Genomic DNA, 27,616 nt, shown 5'->3' with positions numbered 1-27,616 from the left:
TGCAATTTGTAAATGAAGGTGTTTATTATTAAAGGTGAAAAAAAATCCAAACCATCATGGCCCTGTGTGAAAAAGTGATTGCCCCCTAAACCTAATAACCGGTTGGGCCACCCTTAGCAGCAACAACTGCAACCAAGCGTTTGCGATAACGTGCAATGAGGCTTTTACAGCGTCCTGAAGAAATTTTGGCCCACTCATCTTTGCAGAATTGTCCTAATTCAGTTACATTAGAGGGTTTTCGAGCATGAACGGCCTTTTTAAGGTCATACCACAACATAGGATTCAGGTCAGGACTTTGGCTAGGCCACTCCAAAGTCTTCATTTTGTTTTTCTTCAGCCATTCGGTGGTGGACTTGCTGGTGTGTTTAGGATCATTGTCCTGCTGCAGAACCCAAGTTCGTTTCAGCTTGAGTACACGAACAGATGGTCGGACATTCTCCTTCAGGATCTCTTGGTAGACAGCAGAATTCATAGTTCCTTTTATCACGGCAAGTCTTCCAGGTCCTGAAGCAGCAAAACAGCCCCAGACCATCACACTACCACCACCATATTTTACTGTTGGTATAATGTTCTTTTTATGAAATGCAGTGTTCCTTCTACGCCAGATATACTTGGACACACACCTTCCAAAGAGTTCCACTTTTGTCTCATCGGTCCACAGAATGTTGTCCCAAAAGTCTTGGGGATCATCAAGATGTGTTGTGGAGAAATTGAGACGAGCTTTGATGTTCTTTTTGCTCAGCAGTGGTTTTCTCCTTGGAACTCTGCCATGCAGGCCATTTTTGCCCAGTCTTTTCCTGATGGTGGAGGCATGAACGCTGACCTTAACTGAGGCAAGTGAGGCCTGCAGTTCCTTGGACGTTGTTGTGGGGTCTTTTGTGACCTCTTGGATGAGTCGTCGCTGCGCTCTTGGGGTAATTTTGGGCGGCCGGCCACTCCTGGGAAGGTTCACCACTGTTCCATGTCTTCGCCATTTGTGGATAATGGCTCTCACTGTGGTTCGCTGGATTCCCAAAGCTTTGGAAATGGCTTTATAACCCTTTCAAGACTGATAGATCTCAATTACTTTCTTTCTCAATTGTTCCTGAATTTCTTTGGGTCTCGGCATGATGTGTAGCTTTTAAGGATCTTCTGGTGGACCTTACTGTGTCAAGCAGCTCCTATTTAAGTGATGCCTTGATTGTGAACAGGTGTGGCAATAATCAGGCCTGGGTGTGGCTAGAGAAATTGAACTCAGGTGTGGACAACCACAGTTATAGTATGTTTTAACAAGGGGGGCAATCACTTTTTCACACAGGGCCATGATGGTTTGGATTTTTTTTCACCTTTAATAATAAACACCTTCATTTACAAATTGCATTTTGTGTTTACTTGTGTTGTCCTTGACTATTGTTTAAATTGGTTTGATGTTCCGAAACACTTAAGTGTGACAAACATGCAAAGGAACAGGAAATGAGGAAGGGGGCAAACACTTTTTCACACCACTGTACACACACCAAATAAATAATGTCACATGTGGAAAAGAGGACCAGATGCCCAGCATTGTCGGGTTAACTTGTAGGCCACCAGCAGACATTCTCCAGCACCAGTGTGGGGGAGATAATCTCCCAGCACAGTGGTGTAATGGGTAGCACTCTCACGTAGCAGTATAAAAGGGTTGCTGGTTCAAATCCCAACCACAACACTACCTGCCTGGAGTTTGTATGCCTGTGTGGGTTTCCTCCAGGTGCTCCAGTTTCCTCCCACACTCCAAAGACATGCTGGTAGGTTAATTGGCCCTAGTATATGAATGTGAGTTGGGGACCTTGGATTGTGGGCTTTTTGAGGGTAGGGGCCAATGTGAGTGTGCAGTGTATGTTTGGAGTGCTGCGTAAATTGGTACCTTAACTAAATATGTATGGGATAATTGTAGACACGCACTCAGGTTGAACTGGATGGACTGGTGTCTTTATTCAACCATACTAACTATGTAATCTGTTAGAATCCTTTACCTAGAGCCTGAGGCTGTCCATAGATATCCCATCATCTCCTAGTCCTGGAACTCCCAGACTATAGTCTAATATCTATGTGTGCCGTACATGCAGGTCATTTAATTCTCTTTGGTCTGTTGTGTGGGAATCCTACAATGTGCCTGCTTGCAATGCTGCAATACTTACTACAGGTTTCATGCTAACTTTCATAAACAGAAAACCTTATGTGAAAAAAGTCAGTAAAGTTTCTGGGGACCATTGATCAGGTAAGCAGAGAAAGAGGATGATACACAGTGCGCTTGAGGAAGCACAATCCTAATGATCATGTGAAATGTCCTTTAAAATCTGGGTTCAGGATATTACAAATTAAGGTATTCTGAGTGTTTTTGATTTTTAGATCCGTTGCTTTTTGTTAACTTTTTTATAGTAGTAGATCACTGGTTGCTTGTATGTAGGTTTAATTATTTACAGGTCATTGTTAGTAACTTCAATATGTTACTAACAAGTAATAATCACCTGTTAATAACAAACCCTGCACAGGGTCTGTAAGGATTTTGACACTTTTTAATGCTGTTGAAGATTACCAGTTTAGGAATACCGAAGTGTGGATACTCAGAGGTGCTTGTACATACCTGCAGAAGCTTTTCTCAGCTTCTCCTGAATGTCAGGGGTTAAGTCAGTGGGTTTTGGGGGGTATAGGGTTTTGGGTTAAGGTTAGTTTAGGTGTTTTTGGGATTAAACTTTAGGGGAGATGTTCAGTGACATACTGTGCCTATGGTACAAGTTGTGTTTTAAGGCATGCCCCCACCCCTCTGGGTGCAGCCTACCTTGTCCATTATGTACCCCTGTCCCCATTGCCATGATCATTACTGTGTGACCTTGCCTAGTGATTCACAGCCTTTCTTCCAAAAATTCCCTTTCTGGGTCCGTCTTCTTTATTCTACACATAAGCGTTCTAGCCCCTAAATATTCCTATTGGAAGAGCTGTACTCCACAGGTACGTTAGAGGCCACCAAAAGCATGGCTTTCCGTAGGAAGAAATGGGACTACAGCGCTCATCTTAAAGGAGAAGCATGGGATTATGAAAAAAACAAACATCTGTACTCACCTCTATACTGCAGCATTGGGGTGATGCTGTAGCTGTCCCTCATAGGATCAATCAGTTTTTGTTCTGTTCACAGTGGAGAGCAGTGACTGCCAGTCACTGCTCTCTACTCTGCTCATCCGGTGCTCACTAGAGCGCTAGGGAGGGGGTGGTTGTAGCTGGCTCTCAGCTGCATGCTGACAGGTTGATGCCAACTGTCAATCAGGCAGCTGGGTGGCTCCCAACAATATGGTCAAGATTCTTTCTTGCTCCAAGCGCGTAGCCTTTCACCACTGCAGCCCTGATTGACAAGATTCCAGCCCTGCCTAGGTCCAATCCTGCCTAGGACGCCGGTGACATCACTTCCTGTTCCACAGTCCATGCTGGTCTGGGTGGAGCTGCTTGGTACCTTTGCTCCTGGAGAAACACTGTGATCCATTCTAGCCAGCTGCTCAATCCTTTCCAGCTATCTGGAACAGCGATGGGACCCTCAGAGCCATGTGGAATGCCAGGACTGCACTTTACTTTGACGAGCATGCATCTTCTATCATCTTGTGTTTTTAATCTTATCCTACTAAAGTCATCATTTTAATACTACACTCAGGTCGGCGCCCCCCCACCCTCCACCCTGTTTTTCCTTATATGTCTTGCAGAGTTCTGGACACACTCTGAAGGATGGCTGCCTTCCTTTTTAACCCTTAATACCCCATTCTATGGATACATCACCATCCAGCTATTACAGCCACAGACTATACCCCTAAGGATTACTCCATCTGGAGCGCCAGATAAACACTCACTATACTGCTTCCCCTAATTAGAAGTGTTTTCCCAGTCACTGGCAGGATTTTCTAAAAATGATTTGCAGATTGCTACAGCTGATAATCAAACAAATGTAGATAAACTGAAATTCTGATAAACGTTACTTGTAGTTTTTAAAGGTATCTGTCTTTTTGTATGTATTCTCCAGGGAACATCAGAAGCAAATGGAAGACCTGCAGAAGGAAATAAGTCGATTAGCAGAGGAGGCTCAGTTGCTGCGCTCGCAGCTGAAGAGAGATAGCATTTCCAGACAAGTGAGATTACTAGCAGTACTGTATCACTGGTATTACTGTATTGGGACTTTTTGAATAGCAGACTAGGATATTCCCTACTCCAGTGATGGCAACCTTGGCACCCCAGATGTTTTGAAACTACATTTCCCATGATGCTCAACTACACTGCAGAATGCATGAGCATCATGGGGAAATGTAGTTCCAAAACATCTGGGGTGCCAAGGTTTGCCATCACTGCCCTACTCCATCGCTGCTATGAGACCTCTAAATTAAATATGCTGGTACATAGATCAGGATAATCTGTCCCCATTGGAAAGATTTATGGGGATTGCAGCAGGCAAATCAGACTAAGCCAATGGTGCAATTAAGGCTTCTGTTGTAGTTTTCCTTACAAATACACAGGCATTCTGGACACTGGTGTGTGTGGGAGCCGTTACCGAGCTTTGTATCCTTAAAGGAGAATTCTAGTCTCTTAGCAATGCATAGGTACCAAATGGGGACAATATTGATGGTCAGATGTCTTTCTTGGGAAAACAGGCAAAAACATATCTTTTGATGTAGCAACAAGAGCCACTGGGGATAGCTTTCTGACTTGTCAGTGGACTGAAGAATCAAACCCCTTGGAGTGAAGAATCCAGCATTCACATAATCCTGGGGTGCTCAACTTTTTGAAGAGCAGGGGCCACTTAAAGTGTTACTGAACCCACAACAGTAAAATCAGTCTGTGTATGCAGTAAAGCATCCTTTTTATACTCATTGTGGAACCTTAGGGGTTAATCGTCCGAATGGTGAAAAAAGGTTGTCTGATCCTGTCTTCTCTGATCCTCCCCTCCTTCCACTGTCCCCTGATAATTTCTTGATAACAGAGTCTATGGAGTCAGGCTGCACGTGCCCAGTTTGGTGTGTATTGCTAGAGGTTTTTTCTTTTTTGGGAGGGTGCATGTGATCAGCACTGTCCAGGCAGAGGATTAGGGGTCTTGCAGTCTAATAGGACATTCAGAAAACTCCTCCTACAAGCTTTGACCAGTGCTTGGCTGGACACTGATAGAAATCACAAGACTGCTCTAACTGCTGATGAGAAAAGATATTTAGCAGTTTATATTTACTAAAATAATTGCATTTCCATGTTCTGTGTACTGTTGGAGACCAGATATAGTGAATGCAGGGTCCTGGGTTTAGTAACACTTTAAGTGATTTGTTAACCTGTTGTGGGCCACAATGAAAATAAATGGTTCAGAATTTCAAATGTTTTATTTTAAATAGCACAATGACGATTAAGAAAAAAAAAAACAATCAGTCCCTGTTGGATGTTTACCCACTATTTAATTAGAATCACGAAAACCAACTAGATCACCATTAGAGATGGTCTCGATTGTGTTCGGGATCCCACCTGCCCGATCTTGTCAGGAAGCCGACACTGCACACGGCTAATCACAGGCATTGAGACATTTCCCGATCTGTTATGACTAAGGCCTTATAGGCTGAAACGCATCAAATGTTTTTCATCTGGGGTTGTTCACTGTGGCTTGTCAATAAAAACTAAGATTTTTTTTAAAGAGCGACAAGCGGAGTGTGGATCGTTTTTCCTACATTACTTTACTCAGCCAGCAACTGTGGATCTAGCACCCAGGAGCTCTGCTATCTATGTGTTGAATGGGTAGTAGCACTGACCTTTCTGTTTATAATTTCTCGATCTGTGCAGCTGCCTGTGATTAGCAGTGTGCAGTTAGCTTCCTGGCGGGATCGGGCAGGTGGGATCCCAAACACGCCCGAGCCCATTCCTAGTCATTATTAATTCCACTCTCATGCTCAGGTGTGACCAACCAAAAAAGCTCCAGACCAGTTGCAAGAGGCAGTTTTTTGGCATTTCCGAATTTGTGAGTTTCAGGCACAAAGCAGGAGATAATAGCCTGCAATGCAGTTTTCTAAAATCTTTGCAATGTGTGTGTATATATACATAATTACATAGTTAGTATGGTTGAATAAAGACACCAGTCCATCCAGTTCAACCTGAGTGAGTATGGATGCATGTCTACAATTGTCCCTATCCCTGTATATTCACATCAGTTCCTATCCTCAAGGAGCCCACAATCCAAGGTCCCCATTCATATAATAGGGCCAATTTTGGACAGAAGCCAATTAACCTACCGAGGAGTGCTTTTTTTGTGTGTTTTTCAGTCTAAATAGACTTACAGTTTCTATTGAGTGACTGTAGATCTCCTTTTTAACCATATTACATGTATTGACATAGGAGTGTGGAAAATGCAAGTCCTTAACGGCAGCACTGGAAGACAGCAGGGTACAAATCAAACTAATGAATAGAACAATTAAGGAGCTCCAAACACTGTGCCAAAGGTTTCAAAATCAGCTCCAGGAGCAGGTATGCCATGTTTTCTTATTACATCTGCTAATTAATTCTTGATTTTTATTGTAGATTACATACAAAGGAAGCAACTATATTTTATAACATGTTAGACTTGGTTAAGGTGCCTACAATTAAATTGCTAAATACAATAAAGGAATTTATGTCATCATCCTCTAAAAGGTATTTTTGGCATTTTGTATCTTGGCAGGTTTTGGTAGTGAACAGCTGCCATTTAAAGTGTATCCATAGCCAAAAATGTCTAGTTTTGTATATAGAGTAAGCAAATGGTTAGAACTCCTGTCAAGTTCTTTTTTTTGCTTTCCATGTCCGCAAAAAGATACCTTGGAGGTAGCAATGTTTTAAAAGAATATGCACAGCATGAATCAATTCCTAAGAAACTGAGGAGGTAAGAAAGCAGAACTGGTGGTGGAGTCTTCAGAGGCCATGGTCTTGGAAGAATTCCTAAGGCCCCTTTCCAACATGCGGACTGTTTGTCTGTTTTTCATCCATCCGTTGATGGATGAAAAACATGCAACAATGGATACACGGATGATCATCTGCTTCTGTCAACATCTGTTTTTTTGAATGGATCAAAGCCCTATTTTTCTTCCATTTAAAAAAAAAAAAGGATCGGATGAAAAACAAAAAATTATCTGTCTTTTTTTTTCTTGAAAGAATAGCTCCGGGACTCAAGTGGTTAAGGACTCTTGGGGCTTTGATAAAGCGCAATTCGTGTGTGAAACGCGTAAGCAATTCCTCCCTTGCTTGTACATGCAGTGCTCTTCATGATTTTATGCGAATAAAGGCATTTTGATCCCAGTTTGGTGTGCAGCTATCCAGATTTTCCTTTCATTATGGTTAAGGACTAGCTGGCAGAGGTAAAAAAAACTGATGTAAAAACAGATGAAAAATTAATGACAAACTTTCACTTTTTTTTACGTTTTTGTCAACTTTTTTTTTCTTTGAAAAAAAGTGACTGAACTGATGAAACGAATGTGTGAAAGGGGCCTAAGAAGAGATAGTAAAATTGTACAACCTCGACTTTTCCCTGTTCATCACTCAATGAAGCAGGCCATTAACTTTCAAAAAAGATTCACCACTTCCCAAAAAAATATTTCCAAATTTAAAAATGGAGCTTCCCACTTTTACTTGAATGGTCAAGATAAAGGAAATTGTAGAAAACGAATGGACCGAGCTGGAAAAAAAAGATATTGAATCACATTTCGTATTTTTTATTTTAGAAGATGTTATGGACAGGAGAGTGGACTGAGACCTCAAAGGGATCTATTAGGCAGTTGGAGCTGCTTGCAGACATGCAGTTACACTAACTTAGTTTATCTGGGCATTAAAACCATACATAACGGGGATTAAAGAGGCCATAGTATCTAAAGTGTCTAGGGAGAATATTCTTGCTCCTTTACAGGATATGAAAACTGCTTCAAACTTTGTTGCAGGGCTCGCTTTCAGCAAGACCTCTGCAACTAGGTGCATCTTTTGACAAGTCTGATGGTTCAGTCCGTGAGGGGTTTCAGCAAGGAGGCGGGTGGCACATCCAAAAAAGGTCTTTGTGCAATTTTGTACTCCAGGAAGCTCATCTTCGCTCACAACCTGGCATAGGTTATCAAGAGTGACCGGAGGAAATCAGATCTCTTACCTCAGGATCATAAAAGAGCACAGCAGTCTTTACCTACCAACAAGAAGCCCAGAGATCAATATGGGGATGGCAAGTCCTATAGGCAGGATGAGCATTTTTCAGATCTTCCTGGAGAGTGGTTCAGACCTCTTTCCTAAAGAACACCAGAACCAAGGGGGTTCAATTGGGCAAGGCTCCTTAAAAGCAATCAAGTTTTTTTTTCACCCAGCCAACCCCAGTAGGTGCAAGGCTTTTCACATTCATACATGTTTGGTGGACAACGTTACAGGCTTTTGGATTGTGTAAACAAAGAAGGGCTATAAACTCGAGTTCGCTTCCCATACACCCAGGTATTTTTCCTTAAAGTAGTGTTAAACCCTCAGTGTTTTTTTTGAGGGGGGCTTCCAGATTCTGATAAGACAAACCCGCACCCCCACAACCCTAAACTTCGTCTTCACAGGAAAGAGTTAACAGTGGACAAAGCAGTATCCAGCCAGCATGTTAGCTTAGAGAAAGGGGGAGCAGGGGAAATGCCTTGCCTTCCTAGGCTATAGAGCTGTATGTTTTCTATTGATGCACACAACTCTGTTGTCCCTCCATGCAGGGTTTATTGGCTTGAAAAAGGATACCTGGTGCTGCAATCATGACACCAGCTTAAACTGGAACATAAACAATGGATAACCAAGAAAAAAGCTGCATACTCAGTAAATGCTGAAGGTAAACCGAGTGTTTAACCTCGTGCCAACCACGAGCAGTACATTTATTGCTGGTGGGTGGCAGCCCCAGGCACCACGGCTAACCCGTATGTTCGCAGCACAAAGATCTGTGTCTTGGTAAACACAACTGAACTGAAAGCAAAGAGACCCAGCCAGATGATCTGTGAGTAAAAGCAGCACACATACACTTGTTAGGCACACAGTTAACCGCTTGATTGCCCTCCTGGTCACTCCTGTCACCCAGCCAGTGTCATTAATACAGTGTACAATATTATCACTGATCCCTGTATGAGTGTCAATAACCACATCAGTGTCAGCATCCCTCCCATCCAGTGTCAGTTAGCGCCAGATTGTCCACCACACTATCACAGTCTCACTATAAGTCAGCTATCATCGGCATTACTAGTATAGTGTCTGTATGGATCAGTATCTAGATCAGAACTACTACTAGTGTCCCCAAAATGCAGTGTTAGCAGGATCAGCCTAGCACTTGTGACATGTAACAGAATATATCTTGGCCTAAATTTGTAAACAAATTTGCTTTTATTACATACAGTGGTGTGAAAAAGTGTTTGCCCCTCCTCATTTCCTGTTCCTTTGCATGTTTGTCACACTTAAGTGTTTCGGAACATCAAACCAATTTAAACAATAGTCAAGGACAACACAAGTAAACACAAAATGCAATTTGTAAATGAAGGTGTTTATTATTAAAGGTGAAAAAAAATCCAAACCATCATGGCCCTGTATGAAAAAGTGATTGCCCCCTAAACCTAATAACTGGTTGGGCCACCCTTAGCAGCAACAACTGCAACCAAGCGTTTGCGATAACGTGCAATGAGGCTTTTACAGCGTCCTGGAGGAATTTTGGCCCACTCATCTTTGCAGAATTGTCATAATTCAGTTACATTAGAGGGTTTTCGAGCATGAACGGCCTTTTTAAGGTCATACCACAACATCTCAATAGGATTCAGGTCAGGACTTTGGCTAGGCCACTCCAAAGTCTTCATTTTGTTTTTCTTCAGCCATTCGGTGGTGGACTTGCTGGTGTGTTTAGGATCATTGTCCTGCTGCAGAACCCAAGTTCGTTTCAGCTTAAGTACACGAACAGATGGTCGGACATTCTCCTTCAGGATCTCTTGGTAGACAGCAGAATTCATAGTTCCTTTTATCACGGCAAGTCTTCCAGGTCCTGAAGCAGCAAAACAGCCCCAGACCATCACAATACCACCACCATATTTTACTGTTGGTATAATGTTCTTTTTATGAAATGCAGTGTTCCTTCTACGCCAGATATACTTGGACACACACCTTCCAAAGAGTTCCACTTTTGTCTCATCGGTCCACAGAATGTTGTCCCAAAAGTCTTGGGGATCATCAAGATGTGTTGTGGAGAAATTGAGACGAGCTTTGATGTTCTTTTTGCTCAGCAGTGGTTTTCTCCTTGGAACTCTGCCATGCAGGCCATTTTTGCCCAGTCTTTTCCTGATGGTGGAGGCATGAACGCTGACCTTAACTGAGGCAAGTGAGGCCTGCAGTTCCTTGGACGTTGTTGTGGGGTCTTTTGTGACCTCTTGGATGAGTCGTCGCTGCGCTCTTGGGGTAATTTTGGGCGGCCGGCCACTCCTGGGAAGGTTCACCACTGTTCCATGTCTTCGCCATTTGTGGATAATGGCTCTCACTGTGGTTCGCTGGATTCCCAAAGCTTTGGAAATGGCTTTATAACCCTTTCCAGACTGATAGATCTCAATTACTTTCTTTCTCAATTGTTCCTGAATTTCTTTGGGTCTCGGCATGATGTGTAGCTTTTAAGGATCTTCTGGTGGACCTTACTGTGTCAAGCAGCTCCTATTTAAGTGATGCCTTGATTGTGAACAGGTGTGGCAATAATCAGGCCTGGGTGTGGCTATAGAAATTGAACTCAGGTGTGGACAACCACAGTTATAGTATGTTTTAACAAGGGGGGCAATCACTTTTTCACACAGGGCCATGATGGTTTGGATTTTTTTTCTCCTTTAATAATAAACACCTTCATTTACAAATTGAATTTTGTGTTTACTTGTGTTGTCCTTGACTATTGTTTAAATTGGTTTGATGTTCCGAAACACTTAAGTGTGACAAACATGCAAAGGAACAGGAAATGAGGAAGGGGGCAAACACTTTTACACACCACTGTATGTTTTATAACAGACAGTTTTTTTATTTTTTTGTACGAATATCCACCGTGAGACTTCTGCATCCAGATGTACTGATTCTGCCGAGGCCTTAACTTTTGGCTCACAGATGAGTAGTTCTAAAGACGCTACAAGTTTGGCTGGCTAGTCAACCAGAATCCTTTACAAGTTCTGAAATATCTCAAAATTTGACCCTAGCTAAGAGATATTTATCTTACCATAAAGGAAGATCTCCCAGATTGTGGCAAGATCTTGGAACATCATTAGATCATCTATACTCCTGGCCAGGGTTTGTATGAGCTTTAGTGCCATGGGCGCATTTGTTGAATCAAGTTTGTGTTTTTCCACCAGTGTATTGATCCTTGTTACTTCAAGCGGATTTTCTGCCATGTTTTGTCACACCAAAATTGAAGTGGTGAATCTGTTCTTGAGCAGGTCTCTCAGCTCTAGAGAATGAATTATTGCAGATGCCAGTTTCTGGAGCTGGAGGGGCACATTGTCAGGGCCACTATTCTGAGGACAGATAGCAAGGTCTCATTCTAAGACATCTGACCATCTTAGAGCTTCAGGTAGCGTTCAAAGCACTTCTACCAATGGCAATGCCCAACTCATTGACCAGCTTTGCAGGTTCTCACAAGTGGACTTTAAACATGGCCTCTCAGTCAGGTATTTCAGATTTGGGGAATCCCTCAGGTGGATCGGATGGTGACACGCAGCAATGCTTGTTAAATTCCTTCTCCCTTTTTTATGGAACCATAAACATTAAGCCTCTGGTAAAACCCTTTTCCCTAAATGATACTTACAGTACCAGGAGTGCTCAAGCAGTTTGAGCCTTTTCTCTTCCCAGTGACATCCTGAGCTATGTGGCATCTAACTCTACTGCCGATGTCGCTGACAAACATGATGATGGCCCAGGGCATAGCCAAACTGCGGCCTTAGGCCCCTTTCACACTGGTGCGCTTTTGCTATGGCGACAAAAGCGCAATGAAACTATTCCCCAACACTTCATATTCCTGATATGTGCCTTCTGTACCATGTACTTGTGTGAGAAAGTCTCCTGTTCTCTTTGTATTGCTTCCTTTTATGTGAAATCCCTGGTGTTCCTGCCAGTCCCTCTCCTTTCCTATTAAAAACTAACCACACTAAGCAGGAGAGCACACCATGGTCAGTTCTATAGCTATTCTGGAATCTCAACCTGCTCTCCTTCAATGATCAGACTTTTCCTCACACGCACCCGATGTACAGCCATTCACTGTAAAGCTCTGTGTGCTGCTGCTTCTCATACCCCCAGCTGTTATGTAGCTGAGAACAGAGGGAATGTGATCATTTATTTAAAAAAAGGGGGGGGGGGGGGGTATTTATAGTTTTTTTTTAATATCTATACAAAAATGTTTTTTCTTTCATTTCTATTTTAAACCACTTTACAGCCACTTTAAATCCTATGTAACTGTTCCCTTTGAAAAGTCTTCCATGCTGCATCTTTGGTGTAGTTTTTTTGAAAGTACACCAAAAACACACCTTCCATTATAAGTCAATGGGAATGCATCAAAAGCGCATCGGTGTGAAAAGGCCCTTAAACGTCTCCTGCCACCGTAAAGACGAATGGCGGCCGGGATGCCCTCTCGTTCTGGGCCGACGTTATATGACGTTGCCAAGTCTCATCATGATTGCAGGCCCTCTGTGGGCACGCAGCATGGCGATCGAGGGCACGCTGTGTCCCTGGGACATGGCATGACCCCGATCTTAGTGAAGAGTTGACGATGAGGCTCTTTACCCATGTGATTGGCTGTATCCAATCACAGCCTATCACATGTAAAAACTGACAGTGTGAGAGGAGAGCTGATCAGCGGCATCTCCTCACAGGGGAGACCTGTACTGATTATCAGTGCAGTCCCAACAGTGCCCAGCAGTGATGCCAGCCTGTGCCCATCAGTGACACCAATCTGTGCCCATCAATGATGCCAATTTGTTGCCATCAGTGATGCAAGTCAGTGCCCATCAGTGAAGGAGACAAATTACTTATTTACAAAATTTCCTGACAGAAACAAAATGATAAAAAATGAATTTGGGTACAGCATTGCATGACCACGCAATTGTCTTTCAAAGTGTGATAGCGCTGAAAGCTTAAAATTGACCTGGGCAAGAAGGGGGTGAAAGTGCCCTGTAGGCAAGTGGTTAAACTGCAACAAAAAAGCAAATCAAAAGTGCATCAGTGTGAATGGTCCATTAGGACCCCTTTACATGGGCCTCATCCATTCAGTCATATTTTTTTCAAATTAAAGAACAAATTCAGTTTACATCAGTTCTTCAACGGTTTTACATCCACCTGCTAGTGTCCCTATCAACCAGGATTCCCCACTGACCGCAGAATGGCAGAATGTAAACAAGTGTCAACTTTTTTTTTGTAATAAAGGATTTGTCAAAAACTGTTAAAGTTCATTTATACTTATATTTTTTTGTGAATGAGTAGGGGTAATATGTACGATAAGGCACCCCCGCAACCACTGGGTCAGGTTTGTGGGGAAGAGGCCTTGTACTCATTAGCCTGCATCAAATTACCCTCTTCATGGTGTGGTTCGGGGAGGGGCACTCACCCCCCCCCCCCCATTTTCCTGACCTGGCAGGCTGCATACACAAATAAGGTTCTGGTATGGATTGTGGGGGGACCTCACACAATTTTGTATTGTTGGGGTGAGGTAACCCTCAAAATCCATACCAGACCTAGAGAGCCTGGTATAGATTGGGTGGGTGGGGGAACCTCATGAACCGCGCTGACACCTAACAACCAATGAAAGAACGGATTAAAAAAATGGTCCACTGTCCATTTACATCAGTTTAAGTCCGCTTCCGTTTTTTTACACAGAACCAAAATAGAGACTTGTTCCTTTTTTTTAAAAACAGGCCTGGATGTAAATGGATGATCATCTGTTTTCCCACAAAAATGTATTGCTGTCCATTTTTCATTTGTCCATTGAAGGATGAAAAAATGGAGACAGAAAGCCTGTGTGAAAGGGACCTAAGCCAGGTGTTTTCATACAAAGTGGTCTGGCACCCAGTGCCCGTTATTCTTGCCGAAAGTTACAACAGACTTCCATTGTGCCAAATGCCTCCCACAGCAGAGCACCAGAAGACATCCTATACAAATGACTTGAGCTCCATTACCACTTGTACGACTCCAAAGTTACGCCGACTTTGGAGTGCAACTTGGATATGACTTTGACCAGTGATAATGGACAACTGTTGCACACAAGTTGCATTTTATAACATTCAGGTATGACTTTCATGCAACATGTGAGGGTTATACACCAACAATATTGCGCAAACGAAAATTTAAAGGAAAATCAAAAAATGTAGGGATATATAAGTAATGAGCTGCTAACACGCTAAAATTAGGGATTTTTTAGCTGGAGAACATGTCAAAAGTATAGTGTAAGCGCTCAACTTATATATATTTCTTATAGTGCTACAAAATGATATGTGCTCTCAAAATATATATAAAATTACCCCGAAGAAAAGGGGATAATGCTCTATTATAGAAAATGAGAAAAATATATAAAAATATACAAGGTGACTTATACATATATATATAAACCAAAAATAAGTGACTGTATGAATATTTTATCCCAAAGGAGAAAAAAGTGACTATAAATTTATGTAAAAATGATCACAGTGATAAAGTCCATAAAATGGATGTATAGTCCAAAAAACGTGCAAAGTGTCAATCTGAACGTGTTGTAATAACAGCCAGGATTCTGTGATGTTGTGACCGAAGAAGACAATATTTCACCCTGTGACGATCCCACCACCGTATAGGGTACAGGCTTACCGGATCTATATGACCCTAGCAGACATACGCCTCAGGGGTCAATCAAAGCTTGTGATCCCAGCCAAAATGGTCTCAAGGATTAGATGTATCAATCATGGCATATACGGTCCCAACAAACGACTAGATGTAGTCACTATTCCTCATGTGCATATACAAATCCGACAACGACTCAGGCATGGAAGATGAAGAAACAAAGCCAACATGGCATAATAACGTTTTTTTAAAAAAACCTTTCATAAAAAATTTTTGCTAAAACTCACATTTCCAAGATGGACAATAAAGCATGTCAGAGAGAAACATGTGAGGGTTAAGATTGAAGTCTATGGCCCTCAAGTTGCATGAAAGTTGGATCAAAATAGGGCATGAACTACTTGAACTACTAGTTGCTGCAACATTAAGTCACGCATATATGGTTATTATTGGAAAACATGTGGAACGACTTGTCATGAAACGATGTCCAAAGTTGCATAACAAGTTGCACAAGTGTGAAGGGAGCCTAAAACCAGTCCACCTTATCACCGCATACTTGCAGAGGATGGAGAAGTTTTACTTTTTAGAAAGGCTCTTTATACTTTTGAGAAGTCTTAAAGAAGAGCTACCTCAATGAGAAGACTGTTCAGCTTGCCTACATATGTGCAAGTCTGCCCTTCTGGAAGAAGTCAAGGCTCGCTCTCATGGGGTAGCCCCATCTGGGGCAGCCTACTGTAAGGTTCCAGAGGATGCCATATGTAAAGAAGCCAGCTGGAGTTATCCCAACACCTTTATTTGGGAATGTAAGATGAATGTTCCCAAATAAAGGGGTCCTGTCAGATCATGGGGCACAGGAACCCATTGGTATGCTGACATGAGGGAGAACCAGGAATGAAAAATATGTTATGTATTTGAACACCCTTTTTTTTGTTTTGTTTTGTAATTACTGAGGGGACATCTCTGTAAAGAAGCATTAAAAACTTGATAGAGTGTGGAAGGAATAGAAACCCTATGTAAAACTAAACAAAAAAGTATTAGCTGGGCCTACACTTTTAAATCTTTGCAACCAAGCCCTAAATAGGTATAGTTGAATTGAAAATTTCACACATTTTTTTATTGCTTGTCTACAGTTTCTTGTGATACTGAGCTATTCATGTATTTGTTTCTAGGAGAAAGTACAGAAATTGCTTGTGACCAAAAACAAAGATGTGAAATAGCCGCAAGAGCACCTGTAGAGAATGGATATATCAGACTGAAGGACTGTTACTTCTCAACTTTGACAGAATCACCTTTGTGTTTTCATTTTACAGGGATCTGCTATGATTTGGATGCAGATTTTTTTGAGTATCACTATATAATATCAAAAGGAAATAAAAACTGTATTTTTCAATGTGTGCTTTTAAGTAGTGTCTTCTCTATAGAAAATATGCTGGGCAGTGCATAAAGTGGTGCTAAAGGTAAAAGTTTTTTTTTGTTTTTTTTTTACCCTAATCCCTTCTTAACATTAAAGCAGAGCTCCACCCACTTTTACAAGGTGGTCTTAGGGTCCTTTCACACGGGGCGGATCAGTTCTGATCCGCCCCGTGGATATCCGTTTGCTCAGCGGGGATCACTCCGCTGATCCCCGCTGAGCAGGGAGATGACAGCTCCGTCTCTGCACACTGCGCAGGGACGGACCTGTCACAGCGCCGCTCTCCCCTATGGGAGATCGGATGACGACGGACCGCAGTGCCCGTCGTCACCCGATCCGATCCGCAGACGGATGGAAAAATAGCTTTTTCCTCCGTTACACTTTTTCGGATCGGAGCGGGTCGGATGTCAGCGGACATATCACTGCTGACATCCGACGCTCCATAGAGCTCTATGGAGCACCCGTTCAGGTCCGCCTGAAAAACTGACAGGCGGGCCTGAACGGGACGTCAGTGTGAAAGAGGCCTTAAACTAAAGACCACCCCTCGTTTTTGGATATCTATTTTTTTTTACTTACTTTTTTAGAAAGAGAATAAATTTACTTCCATCCTAGCCTGGCCACAGCGCAGTACGTCACAACTTCTGCGGCGAGCCCTCCTTCTCCCCTACTACCTTCTGGGACCTGTGTGTGTGTCCCAGACGATGAGCTGGCCATTCACAAAGTGCCGTGCGACTCTTGTATGCACAGTAGGAAACCGGCTGTGAAGTCTGAAGGCTCCACTGCTGGTTTCGCTTAGTTGGTTTCCCTTATTTGGCTCTATTGAGAGCCGGTCACAGTCTCCTGTCATGCGAATTGGATGGAGGGAAATCCGCATCCAATTCGCAATCATGTGAACCCAGCCTTAATGTCCAGCTCAACCACTTCCCAAACTAAGCAAATTAAAAACATCTAAACAAGAATGGAGAGAAAAAAGAAAAAAAAATACACTCAGACATCCAGTGGGTTCAACCTCAAACGTGTATGAGCATGCCAGAAGCTGTGGTGAGCGGCATTTTTTTCCTCCTAATGTTTAATATTCAAATATTTTTTTATCCTTTGCATTTTTCTTTGTGAGATAACACCATAACACAGTGATATGCAATTAGCGGACCTCCAGCTGTTGCAAAACTTTAAGTCCCATCATGCTCTGCCTCTGGGTGTCATGCTTGTGGCTGTCAGAGTCTTGCTATGCCTCATGGGACTTGTAGTTCTGCAACAGCTGGAGGTCCGCTAATTGCATATCCCGTTTGTTAGAAAAAAGGTGATATGGAATCAAAGGCTTATGTACAAAATACGTACATGCATATCTAATTTTGGCCATACACTTGGCAAGTTTAAAGCTTTCCATCAGCTTTTAGCACCGTTTTTTGATTTAAATTTATTTTGATTGGTCTTCGCTTATTTTGTTTTATTACCACCTCAATTTCAGTAGTTTGTTTGCTTGAGACTTAAAAGAAAAGTGGGAGATTGTGTGACTAAGAACAGGTTGAAAGCCACCAAGCTGCCAAAGAGATCTTTAGATCAACCAATAACTATACAGTACAAGGGTCTGCTATACTGATACAGATTTTAGAGATAGTTTAGTTTTGGTACATCTAAAGGTATAGTCAGATTTCAAGGTATGTATGGACAGCTTTAATTTAGGAAAGGGCTAGAAAATTTTAGATTGGGGATTGGTCATTGGCTCATTTTTTTATTTTGAGTAATGTAAAGCGGACAGAGCAAATCCTGAGCAGTTAGAGATTCGTAATTGCTGCAAGATAATACCCAGGCATGTACTGGCCATCGGGACTAGTTTCCCCGTGGGCCGATGGCTCAGTGGGCCACTCTGATGTAAGGGGGCTGGTGATGGGACACGCTGGTGTAAGGGGGCTGGTGATGGGACACTCTGGTGTAAGGGGGTGCTGATGGGACACTCTGGAGTAAGGGGGCTGCTGATGGGACACTCTGGAGTAAGGGGGCTGCTGATGGGACACTCTGATTTAAGGGGGTGCTGATGGGACACTCTGATGTAAGGGGGTGCTGATGGGACACTCTGATTTAAGGGGGTGCTGATGGGACACTCTGATTTAAGGGGGTGCTGATGGGACACTCTGATGTAAGGGGGTGCTGATGGGACACTCTGATTTAAGGGGGTGCTGATGGGACACTCTGATTTAAGGGGGTGCTGATGGGACACTCTGTTGTAAGGGGGCTGGAGATGGGACACTCTGATGTAAGGGAGTGCTGATGGGACACTCAAAATGTAAGTGGGCCGGTCTGGATGAAGTCCAGGGCCAAATTTTTGTCCCAGTCCGGCCTTGATAATACCTCATGGGAGGTACTCAAATGGCCCCATACTGAATGTTAATCTTGCTGGGCTGGATAAAGAGTAATTGAAGGGCCAAAATACCTTTCTTCCAGAAAACACTGGATTGTTCTCTCTCCGATGCTGGTCACTTGACCAGAAGTCTTGATATTTGGTCTTGAGATCTGCTTAAGATCTGGATCAGCAGGAACAGGTTTTTAAAAACAGTTTGAAAGTGAAAATGACCATGCGGTCATGCAACACTGTACTTAAATGAAATTTGTAATTTTTTTTCCCCCACAAATAGAGCTTTCTTTTGGTGGTATTTAATCACCACTGGGTGTTTTATTTTTTATGCTATAAACAAAAAAAAACGACAATTTTTGAAAAAAAACAAAAAACTATTTTTTATTTTCATAAATGTAGGCCAATATATATTCTGCTACATATTTTTGGTATAAAAAAAAAATCCCAATAAGCGTACATTGATTTGTGCAAAAGTTATAGCGTCTACAAACTATTGTACATATACTGGAATTTTTTTTTTATACTAGTAACGGATCACCTGTGATTTTGTGGCAGACAATCTGACACTTTGTGGGAACCACTGACACAAACACAGTGATTAGTGCTAAAAATATGCACTGTCACTGTGCTAATGACACTGGCTGGAAAAGAGTTACATCTCTATATACGGTGGGGAAAATAATTATTTTATCCCCTGCAGATTTTGTAAGTTTGCTCGCTTACAAAGAAATGGTCTAGAATTTTTATCATAGGCTTACTTTAAATGATAGACAGTATACCATCCAAAAATCCAGAAAAAAACACAATATAAATTGAGTTGCAGTTCAGTGAGTAAAATAAATATTTGATCCCTAAGCAAAACATAATTTAGTACTTGATGGAGAAACCCTTGTTGGCAAGCACAAAGGTAAGACATTTCTTGTACCAGTTTTGCACACATCTCAGGTGGGATTTTGTTCCACTCTTCTCTAAATCCTTAAAGCGTAACTCCACTTTTGTTGAGAAAAGAAAACATTCCCCTCTGGGTTATCAATGTACATTGCAAGGAGTATAAAAACTTTTGTTGAAGATTCCCACCCTTTGGTATTCTGATTAACCACTTGAGGACCGCCGTATTGCCATTGTACGTCAGCACAATGGCACAGGCAGGCACAATCACGTACATCTACGTGATTGCCTTCCAGCGGGTGGGGGGTCCGATCGGACCCCCTCCCGCTGTTTACGGCGGTCCGATTCGGTCCAGGAGCGCTCCGTGATGAGGGGATGGCCGTTGGTTTTCGGCCACCCCCTCTGGATCGCTCCTGGCCAATGAGAAGCTTCCTCCCCTGTGTATTGTTTACACAGGAAGGAGGAAGTGATGTCATTCTCCTCGGGGCGGTCTTTTTGACCGGACTACGAGGAGAAGAGTAAAAGTAAGTGTGCACCAACACTACACTGACATGTAGGTACACACAGGCACACAAACCCCCCCCGATCCCCCCCCGATCGCCCCCCGATCCCCCCCCCAGTCACAGTGTCACTGATTGCATCGATCATTTCTTTACTGATCAATGCATTCAGTGTCAGTTGTGACAGTAAAAACTGTCAGGACAGTTAGTGTTAGGTCCAGGGTAGCCCCCTATCACCCCCCAATAAAGATTTAACCCCCTGATTGCCCCTAGAGTTAACCCTTTCACCCCCTTTTGCCAGTGTCACTAAGCGATCATTTTTCTGATCGCTGCATGTGTCGCTAGTGTCGCTAGGTAGCTAGTTATTTTTTTAGGTTCACCGCCAGGTTTTTATATCGCTAGGTACCCCGATATACTACCCAATAATGTTTTTAACCCCCTGATTGCCGCTAGTTAACCCTTTCACCCCCTTTTGCCAGTGTCACTAAGCGATCGTTTTTCTGATCGCTGCATTAGTGTCGCTACAGTCGCTAGGTAGCTAGTTATTTTTTTAGGTTCACCGCCAGGTTTTTATAGTGCTAGGTACCCCGATATACTACCCAATAATGTTTTTAACCCCCTGATTGCCGCTAGTTAACCCTTTCTCCCCCTTTTGCCAGTGTCACTAAGCGATCATTTTTCTGATCGCTGCATGTGTCGCTAGGTAGCTAGTTATTTTTTTAGGTTCACCGCCAGGTTTTTATATCGCTAGGTACCCCGATATACTACCCAATAATGGTTTTAACCCCCTGATTGCCGCTAGTTAACCCTTTCACCCCCTTTTGCCAGTGTCACTAAGCGATCGTTTTTCTGATCGCTGCATTAGTGTCGCTACAGTCGCTAGGTAGCTAGTTATTTTTTTAGGTTCACCGCCAGGTTTTTATAGCGCTAGGTACCCCGATATACTACCCAATAATGGTTTTAACCCCCTGATTTCCGCTAGTTAACCCTTTCACCCCCTTTTGCCAGTGTCACTAAGCGATCATTTTTCTGAACGCTGCATCAGTGTCGCTAGTGTCGCTAGGTAGCTAGTTATTTTTTTAGGTTCACCGCCAGGTTTTTATAGCGCTAGGTACCCCGATATACTACCCAATAATGGTTTTAACCCCCTGATTGCTGCTAGTTAACCCTTTCACCCCCTTTCACCAGCGATCACAGTATAAGTGTCACTGGTGACGCTGGTTAGCCAGTTAGTTATTTAGGTTCCCCGTCAGGTTTTTATATAGCGCCAGGGACCCCCATATACTACCTAATAAAAATTTGAACCCCCTGATTGCCCCTAGTTAACCCTTTCACCACTGATCACCGTATAAGTGTTACGGGTGACTCTGGTTAGTTTGTTTTTTATAGCATTTTATATTCAAATCCGGAAGGCAGTGCTTGGTTTTCGGGGTCCCGTACGTGGCTAGGCTCCCAAAAAGTCCCCCACATGTGGTATCCCCGTACTCGGGAGAAGCAGCAGAATTTATTTTGGGGTGTAATTTGACTTCTGCCCATAGCATGTGTGAGCAATATATCATTTAGTGACAACTTTGTGCAAAAAAAAAAAAAGTTTGTAATATTCCCGCAACTTTTGGCAAAATATAAAATATTCCATGGACTCAACATGCCTCTCAGTAAATAGCTTGGGGTTTCTACTTTCCAAAATGGGGTCATTTGGGGGGGTTTTGTGCTATTTTGGCATTTTATGGCCTTCGAAACTGTGATAGGTAGTGAGGAGTTAAATCAAAAATTTGCACCCTTAGAAATCCTGAAGGTGGTGATTGGTTTTCGGGGTGCCGTGCGCGACTAGACTCCCAAAAAGTCCCACACATGTGGTATCCCCGTACTCGGGAGAAGCAGCAGAATGTATTTTGGGGTGTCATTTCACATATGCCCATAGCATGTGTGAGCAATATATCATTTAGTGACAACTTGGTGCAAAAAAAAAAAAGTTTGTAATATTCCCGCAACTTGTGGCAAAATATAAAATATTCCATGGACTCAACATGCCTCTCAGTAAATAGCTTGGGGTGTCTACTTTCCAAAATGGGGTCATTTGGGGGGGTTTTGTGCTATTTTGGCATTTTATGGCCTTCGAAACTGTGATAGGTAGTGAGGAGTTAAATCAAAAATTTGCACCCTTAGAAATCCTGAAGGTGGTGATTGGTTTTCGGGGTGCCGTGCGCGACTAGACTCCCAAAAAGTCCCACACACGTGGTATCGCCATACTCGGGAGAAGTAGCGGAATATATTTTGGGGTGCAATTCCACATATAACCATGGCATGTGTGAGCAATATATCATTTAGTGACAACTTTTTGTAAAAAAAAATTTTTTTTTTTTTTTTGTCATTATTCAATCCCTTAGGACAAAAAAAATAAATATTCAATGGGCTCAACATACCCATCAGCAATTTCCTTGGGGTGTCTACTTTCCAAAATGGGGTCATTTGGGGGGGATTTGTACTGCCCTGCCATTTTAGCACCTCAAGAAATGAGATCGGCAGTCATAAATTAAAAGCTGTGTAAATTCCAGAAAATGTACTCTAGTTTGTAGACGCTATAACTTTTGCGCAAACCAAAAAATATACGCTTATTGACATTTTTTTTACTAAAGACATGTGGCTGAATAAATTTTGCCCTCAATGTATGACTAAAATTTAGTTTATTCGATTTTTCTTATAACAAAAAGAAGAAAATATCTTTTTTTTTCAAAATTTTCGCTCTTTTTCCATTTATATCGCAAAAAAAAAAAATCGCAGAGGCAATCAAATACCATCAAAAGAAAGCTCTATTTGTGGGAAGAAAAGGACGCAAATTTCGTTTGGGTGCAATATTGCATGACCGCGCAATTACCAGTTAAAGCAGCGCAGTGCGAAATTGCAAAAAGACCTCTGGTCCTTAAGGTGTTTATTGGTCCGGAGCTGAAGTGGTTAAATCACCATGTCTTTGTCTGTTCCAAGTGGGTCTAATGGAAGTGATTTCATGATTATCAGTCAGCTGTGGCAGCTGCAGGGCATTAATGAGGAAGCTGCTGGGTCTGCATCCCTTTAGACGTGTTCCTATTGGAAATATCTCACCAAAAATTAAATTTTTGTTGAAGGGGATGCCTGAAATTTGACTTGTATCATAGGCAGACTTCAGGGAAAATTGGTGAGCTAATCACACAAGCAGGAAATGATGTTTCTGGGGAGTGGTCAGTACACATTCTGTGTACAGAACAACTCCATTTAGCCATGTTGCTTTGCATTTATTGACGATTACAGCAGCTGCATATTGAAAAAGAAAGGTCATTTTTAATGACATTCAATTACAATATGACTTGTATCACAATTGTACATGCTATATTATTTATTCTTTATTTGCTATTTTTTTTCCCCACCAAAGTGGAGTTACCCTTTAAGGTTTCTTGGCTGTTGCTTGGCAATTCGAAGTTTCAGCTCTCTCCATACATTTTCTATAGGATTACAGTCTGGAGCCTGGCTAGGCCACTCCATGACCTTAATGTGCTTCTTCTTAAGCCACTCCTTTGTTGCTTTGGCTAGTATGTTTTGGGTCATTGTCATGCTGGAAGACCCATCCACGACCCATCTTCAGTGTTCTGGCGGAGGAAGGAAGGTTCTCATCCAAGATTTTACAACACACAGCCCTGTCCATTGGCCCCTCAATGCAGGAAATTCAGCCTGTACCTTTAACAGAGAAACCGCCCCAAAGCATCATGTTTCCACCTCCGTGCTTGACTGTAGGGATGGTGTTCTTAGGGCCATAGTTTTTTCTTCCTCCAAACATGCTGAGTCAAGTTAATGCCAAAGAGCTCAATTTTGGTCTCATCTGACGACAGCACTTTCTCCCAATCCTTCTCTGAATCATTTACAGTGCCTTGAAAAAGTATTCATACCCCTTGAAATTTTCCACATTTTGTAATGTTACAACCAAAAACATATTTTATTGGGATTTTATGTGATTGACCAACACAAAGTGGCACATAATTGTGAATTGTAAGATAAATGGTTTTCAACAATTTTTTACAAATAAGTATCTGAAAAGTGTGGTGTGCATTTGTATTCAGCCCCCTTTACACTGATACCCCTAACAAAAAATTTGGGGGAACCAATTGCCTTCAGAAGTCACCTAATTAGTTCACCTGTGTATAATTTAATCTCAGTATAGATACAGCCATTATGTGAAGCCCTCAGAGGTTTGTTAGAGAACCTTAGTAAACAAACAGCATCATGAAGGTCAAGGAACACACGATAAATTTGTGGAGAAGTTTAAAGCAGGGTTAGGTTATAAAAAAATATTTATATATATATTTGAACATCTCACAGAACACTGTTCAATCCATCATCTGAAAATGGAAAGAGTATAGCACAACTGCAAACCTACAAAGACATGGTCGTCCACCTAAACCAGTGATGGCGAACCTTGGCACCCCAGATGTTTTGGAACTACATTTCCCATGATGCTCAACTACACTGCAGAGTGCCAGTGCATCATGGAAAATGTAGTTCCAAAACATCTGGGGTGCCAAGGTTCGCCATCACTGACCTAAACTGACAGGCCAGGCAAGGAGAGCATTAATCAGAGAAACAGCCAAGAGGCCCATGATAACTCTGAAGGAGCTGCAGAGATCCACACCTCAGGTGGGAGAATCTGTCTATAGGACAACTATTAGCCCCTGTACACATGATTGGACATTCCGACCACAAAATCTGTCAGATTTTTTCCGAAACTGGTGTTGCATACACACGGTAAGACAAAGTTGGCAGAAAATCTGATCGTTCGTAACGTGATGACGTTCTTTCGTTGCAACGGGACTACGTTCAGGCTAGTAGCCAATAGCTTTGGTGTCGTAATTTGATCTGAGCATGCGTGGCACTTTGTCTGATCGGAATTCTCTACAAACGATCCGACAAAGTCCGATCGGATCATATTGTCGGAAAATTTTATATCCAGCTCTCAAGCTTTGTTGGTCGGACATTACGACGGAAAAAGTCCGATGGAGCCCACACACGGTCGGATTATCCGACAACACCGTCCGATCGGACATTTTCTGTCGGAATGTCCGACCGCGTGTACGGGGGCTAAGTTGTGCATCTGGCCTTTATGAAAGAGTGGCAAGAAGAAAGCCATTGTTAACCCCTTCCCACCGAGCGTACGCAGATGTGCGTACTCGGCTTCCGGGGGGGATAACCGGGATGATGCCCGCACCTGCAGGCATCATCCTGGTACGCTTTTTTTCAGCAGGCGATTGGCTATCCAGCCATAACAACCGATGCGGCTAAAAGCCGCTCGGCTATTATGCCGGAGGAGCGGGAGGGGACGTCCCCGCCTCCCGCCGCTGTTACCGGTGCTCCCGCTCGATCTGGAGCACCGATTCCTGGTGCGATGCCTTCGGCCGCTGGGGAGGAACTGGAACGAAGCCGCAATCGGCTTCGTTCCAGTCTCCTCATAGTAAACACGGAAGCGACGTCATGACGTCACTTCCCGTTTACTCGGCTGCCAATGGCGCCGGTTTTAAAAAAATATCCGGTATTCAGAATCGCCGTTTTCGGTGATCTGAATACATTGAAGTGTAAAGGAGGGGTGGGGGGTCTTTTAGACCCCCGATCCCTCCATAGAGAGTACCTGTCACCGCCTATTACTGTCACAAGGGATGTTTACATTCCTTGTGACAGCAATAAAAGATCACATTTTTAATTTTTTTTTAAAAACAATTTAGTCATTTTAAAATAAATAAAAAAATAAAAAAAAAATTCTAAAGCGCCCGCTGTCCCCGCGAGCTCGCGAAGCAAAGAAAACGCATACGGAAGTCGCGCCCGCGTATGTAAACGGTGTTCAAATCACACTTGTGAGGTATCGCCACGATCGTCAGAGCGAGAGCTATAATTCTAGCACTAGACCTCCTCTGTAACGCTAACCTGGTAACCGTAAAAAATGTTTAAAGCGTCGCCTATTGAGATTTTTAGGTACCGTACTTTGTCGTCAATCCACAAGTGCGCGCAATTATAAAGTGTGACATGTTTGGTATCTATTTACTCGGCGTAACATTATCTTTCACATTATGCAAAAAAAATGGGATAATTTTACTGTTTTTTTTTTTTTTAATTCATGAAAGTGTCCCTTTTCCCAAAAAGTTGCATTTAAAACACCGCTGCGCAAATACCATGTGACATAAAATATTGCAACAATCGCCGTTTTATTCTCTAGAGTCTCTGTTAAAAAAATATATATAATGTTTGGGGGTTCCAAGTAATTTTCTAGCAAAAAATATGGATTTTAACTTGTAAACACCAAATGCCAAAAATAGGCTTAGTCATGAAAGGGTTAAAAGAAAGTCATAAGAAGTCCCATTTGCAGTTTGTGAGAAGCCATGTGAGGGACACAGCAAACATGAGGAAGAAGGCGCTCTGGTCAGGCAGCTCTGGCTGCATCATGTTGTGGGGATGCTTTTCCTCAGCAGGGACAGGGAAGCCGGTCAGAGTTGATGGGAAGATGGATGGAGCCAAATACAGGGCAGTATTAGAAGAAAACCTGTTAGAGTCTGCAAAAGACTTGAGACTGAGGCGAAGGATCCCCCACCAGCAGGCCAATGACCCTAAACATACAGCCAGAGGGACAATGGAATGGTTTAGATCATCGGTCAGCAACCCTGTCCCCAGGGCCCACTAACAGGCCAGGTTTTATGTATTATCTTGGGGAAATACAGACTAGAATACTGTATTCACTGAGCAGCAAATTCTATCACCTGTGATGTATTTCAGTTATCCTCCAAACCTGGCCTGTTGGTGGGCCCTGAGGACAGGGTTGATAACCACTGGTTTAGATCAAAGCATATTCATGTGTTAAGGCCCGTACACACGGTCGGACTTTTTGACAACAAACATGCAAATTAGCTGTTTTGGAGCAACATCCAACTGTGTGTACGCTCCATCGGACAAACTTTTTCTGTTTTCATCGGACTTTTGTTGGCTGTGCGAACGGACAAACTTTCTGGCAACAAAAGTCCGATGGAGCAAAGTCCGACCGTGTGTATGCAAAAGCATCGGACTTTTGTACAAGGTACAAACACGCATGCTCAGAACCAATGCAAAAGATCAGACTACAAAACAGAAGTTGACCAAAGGTGGCGCTGGAGTCATTGAACGTCCTCTTTTGAAGCGGCGTCAGTACGTTGTGACGTCATTACGTTCGTGTTTGTTGTCAAAAAGTCAGACCGTGTGTATGCAATACAAACTTGTGGACCACGCCCTTTGTACAAAAGTCCACGGAAAAGTTTGTACAAGTCCGACCGTGTGTATGAGGCTTTAGAATGGCCCAGTCAAAGTCCAGACCTAAATCCAATTGAGAATCTGTGGCAAGACTTGAAAATTGCTGTTCACAGATGCTCTCCATCCAATCTAACAGAGCTTGAGATATTTAAGAAGAAGGATTGGAAAATTGATTTCACTCTCTAGATGTGCAAAGCTGGTAGAGAGACATCCCCATAAGACTTGGCACTGTAATTGCAGCAATAGGTGGAATACAAATACACGCCACACTTTTCATATTTATTTGTAAAAAAAAAATTGAAAACCATTTATCATTTTCCTTCCACTTCACAATTATGTGCCACTTTGTGTTGGTCTATCACATAAAATTTCAATAAAATACATTCA

General features: G+C 42.6%; 1 protein-coding gene across 3 annotated transcripts in view; it reads left to right on the top strand.

Annotated features, from left to right (window-relative positions):
• Positions 1 to 16,177, top strand: part of LOC143987392 (uncharacterized) — a 51,391-nt gene extending 35,214 nt beyond the window's left edge. For all 3 annotated transcript variants that reach the window (XM_077486068.1, XM_077486070.1, XM_077486069.1), the window contains 3 exons: positions 4,022 to 4,127; positions 6,358 to 6,486; positions 15,957 to 16,177. In XM_077486068.1, the coding sequence (XP_077342194.1) occupies positions 4,022 to 4,127; positions 6,358 to 6,486; positions 15,957 to 16,004 (283 nt within the window). In that variant the 3' untranslated portion in view covers positions 16,005 to 16,177. The remainder of the gene's footprint in view (positions 1 to 4,021; positions 4,128 to 6,357; positions 6,487 to 15,956) is intronic.
• The last annotated feature ends 11,439 nt before the right edge of the window (positions 16,178 to 27,616 follow it).

The sequence above is a fragment of the Lithobates pipiens genome, unplaced genomic scaffold (assembly GCF_037356315.1).
Source record: "Lithobates pipiens isolate NorthernLeopardFrog02 unplaced genomic scaffold, aLitPip1_a1.2 Scaffold_18, whole genome shotgun sequence".
Taxonomy (NCBI): Eukaryota; Metazoa; Chordata; class Amphibia; order Anura; family Ranidae; genus Lithobates; species Lithobates pipiens.
Note: the sequence above shows the minus strand (reverse complement) of the source record. Positions and strands in the feature narration are given on the sequence as shown.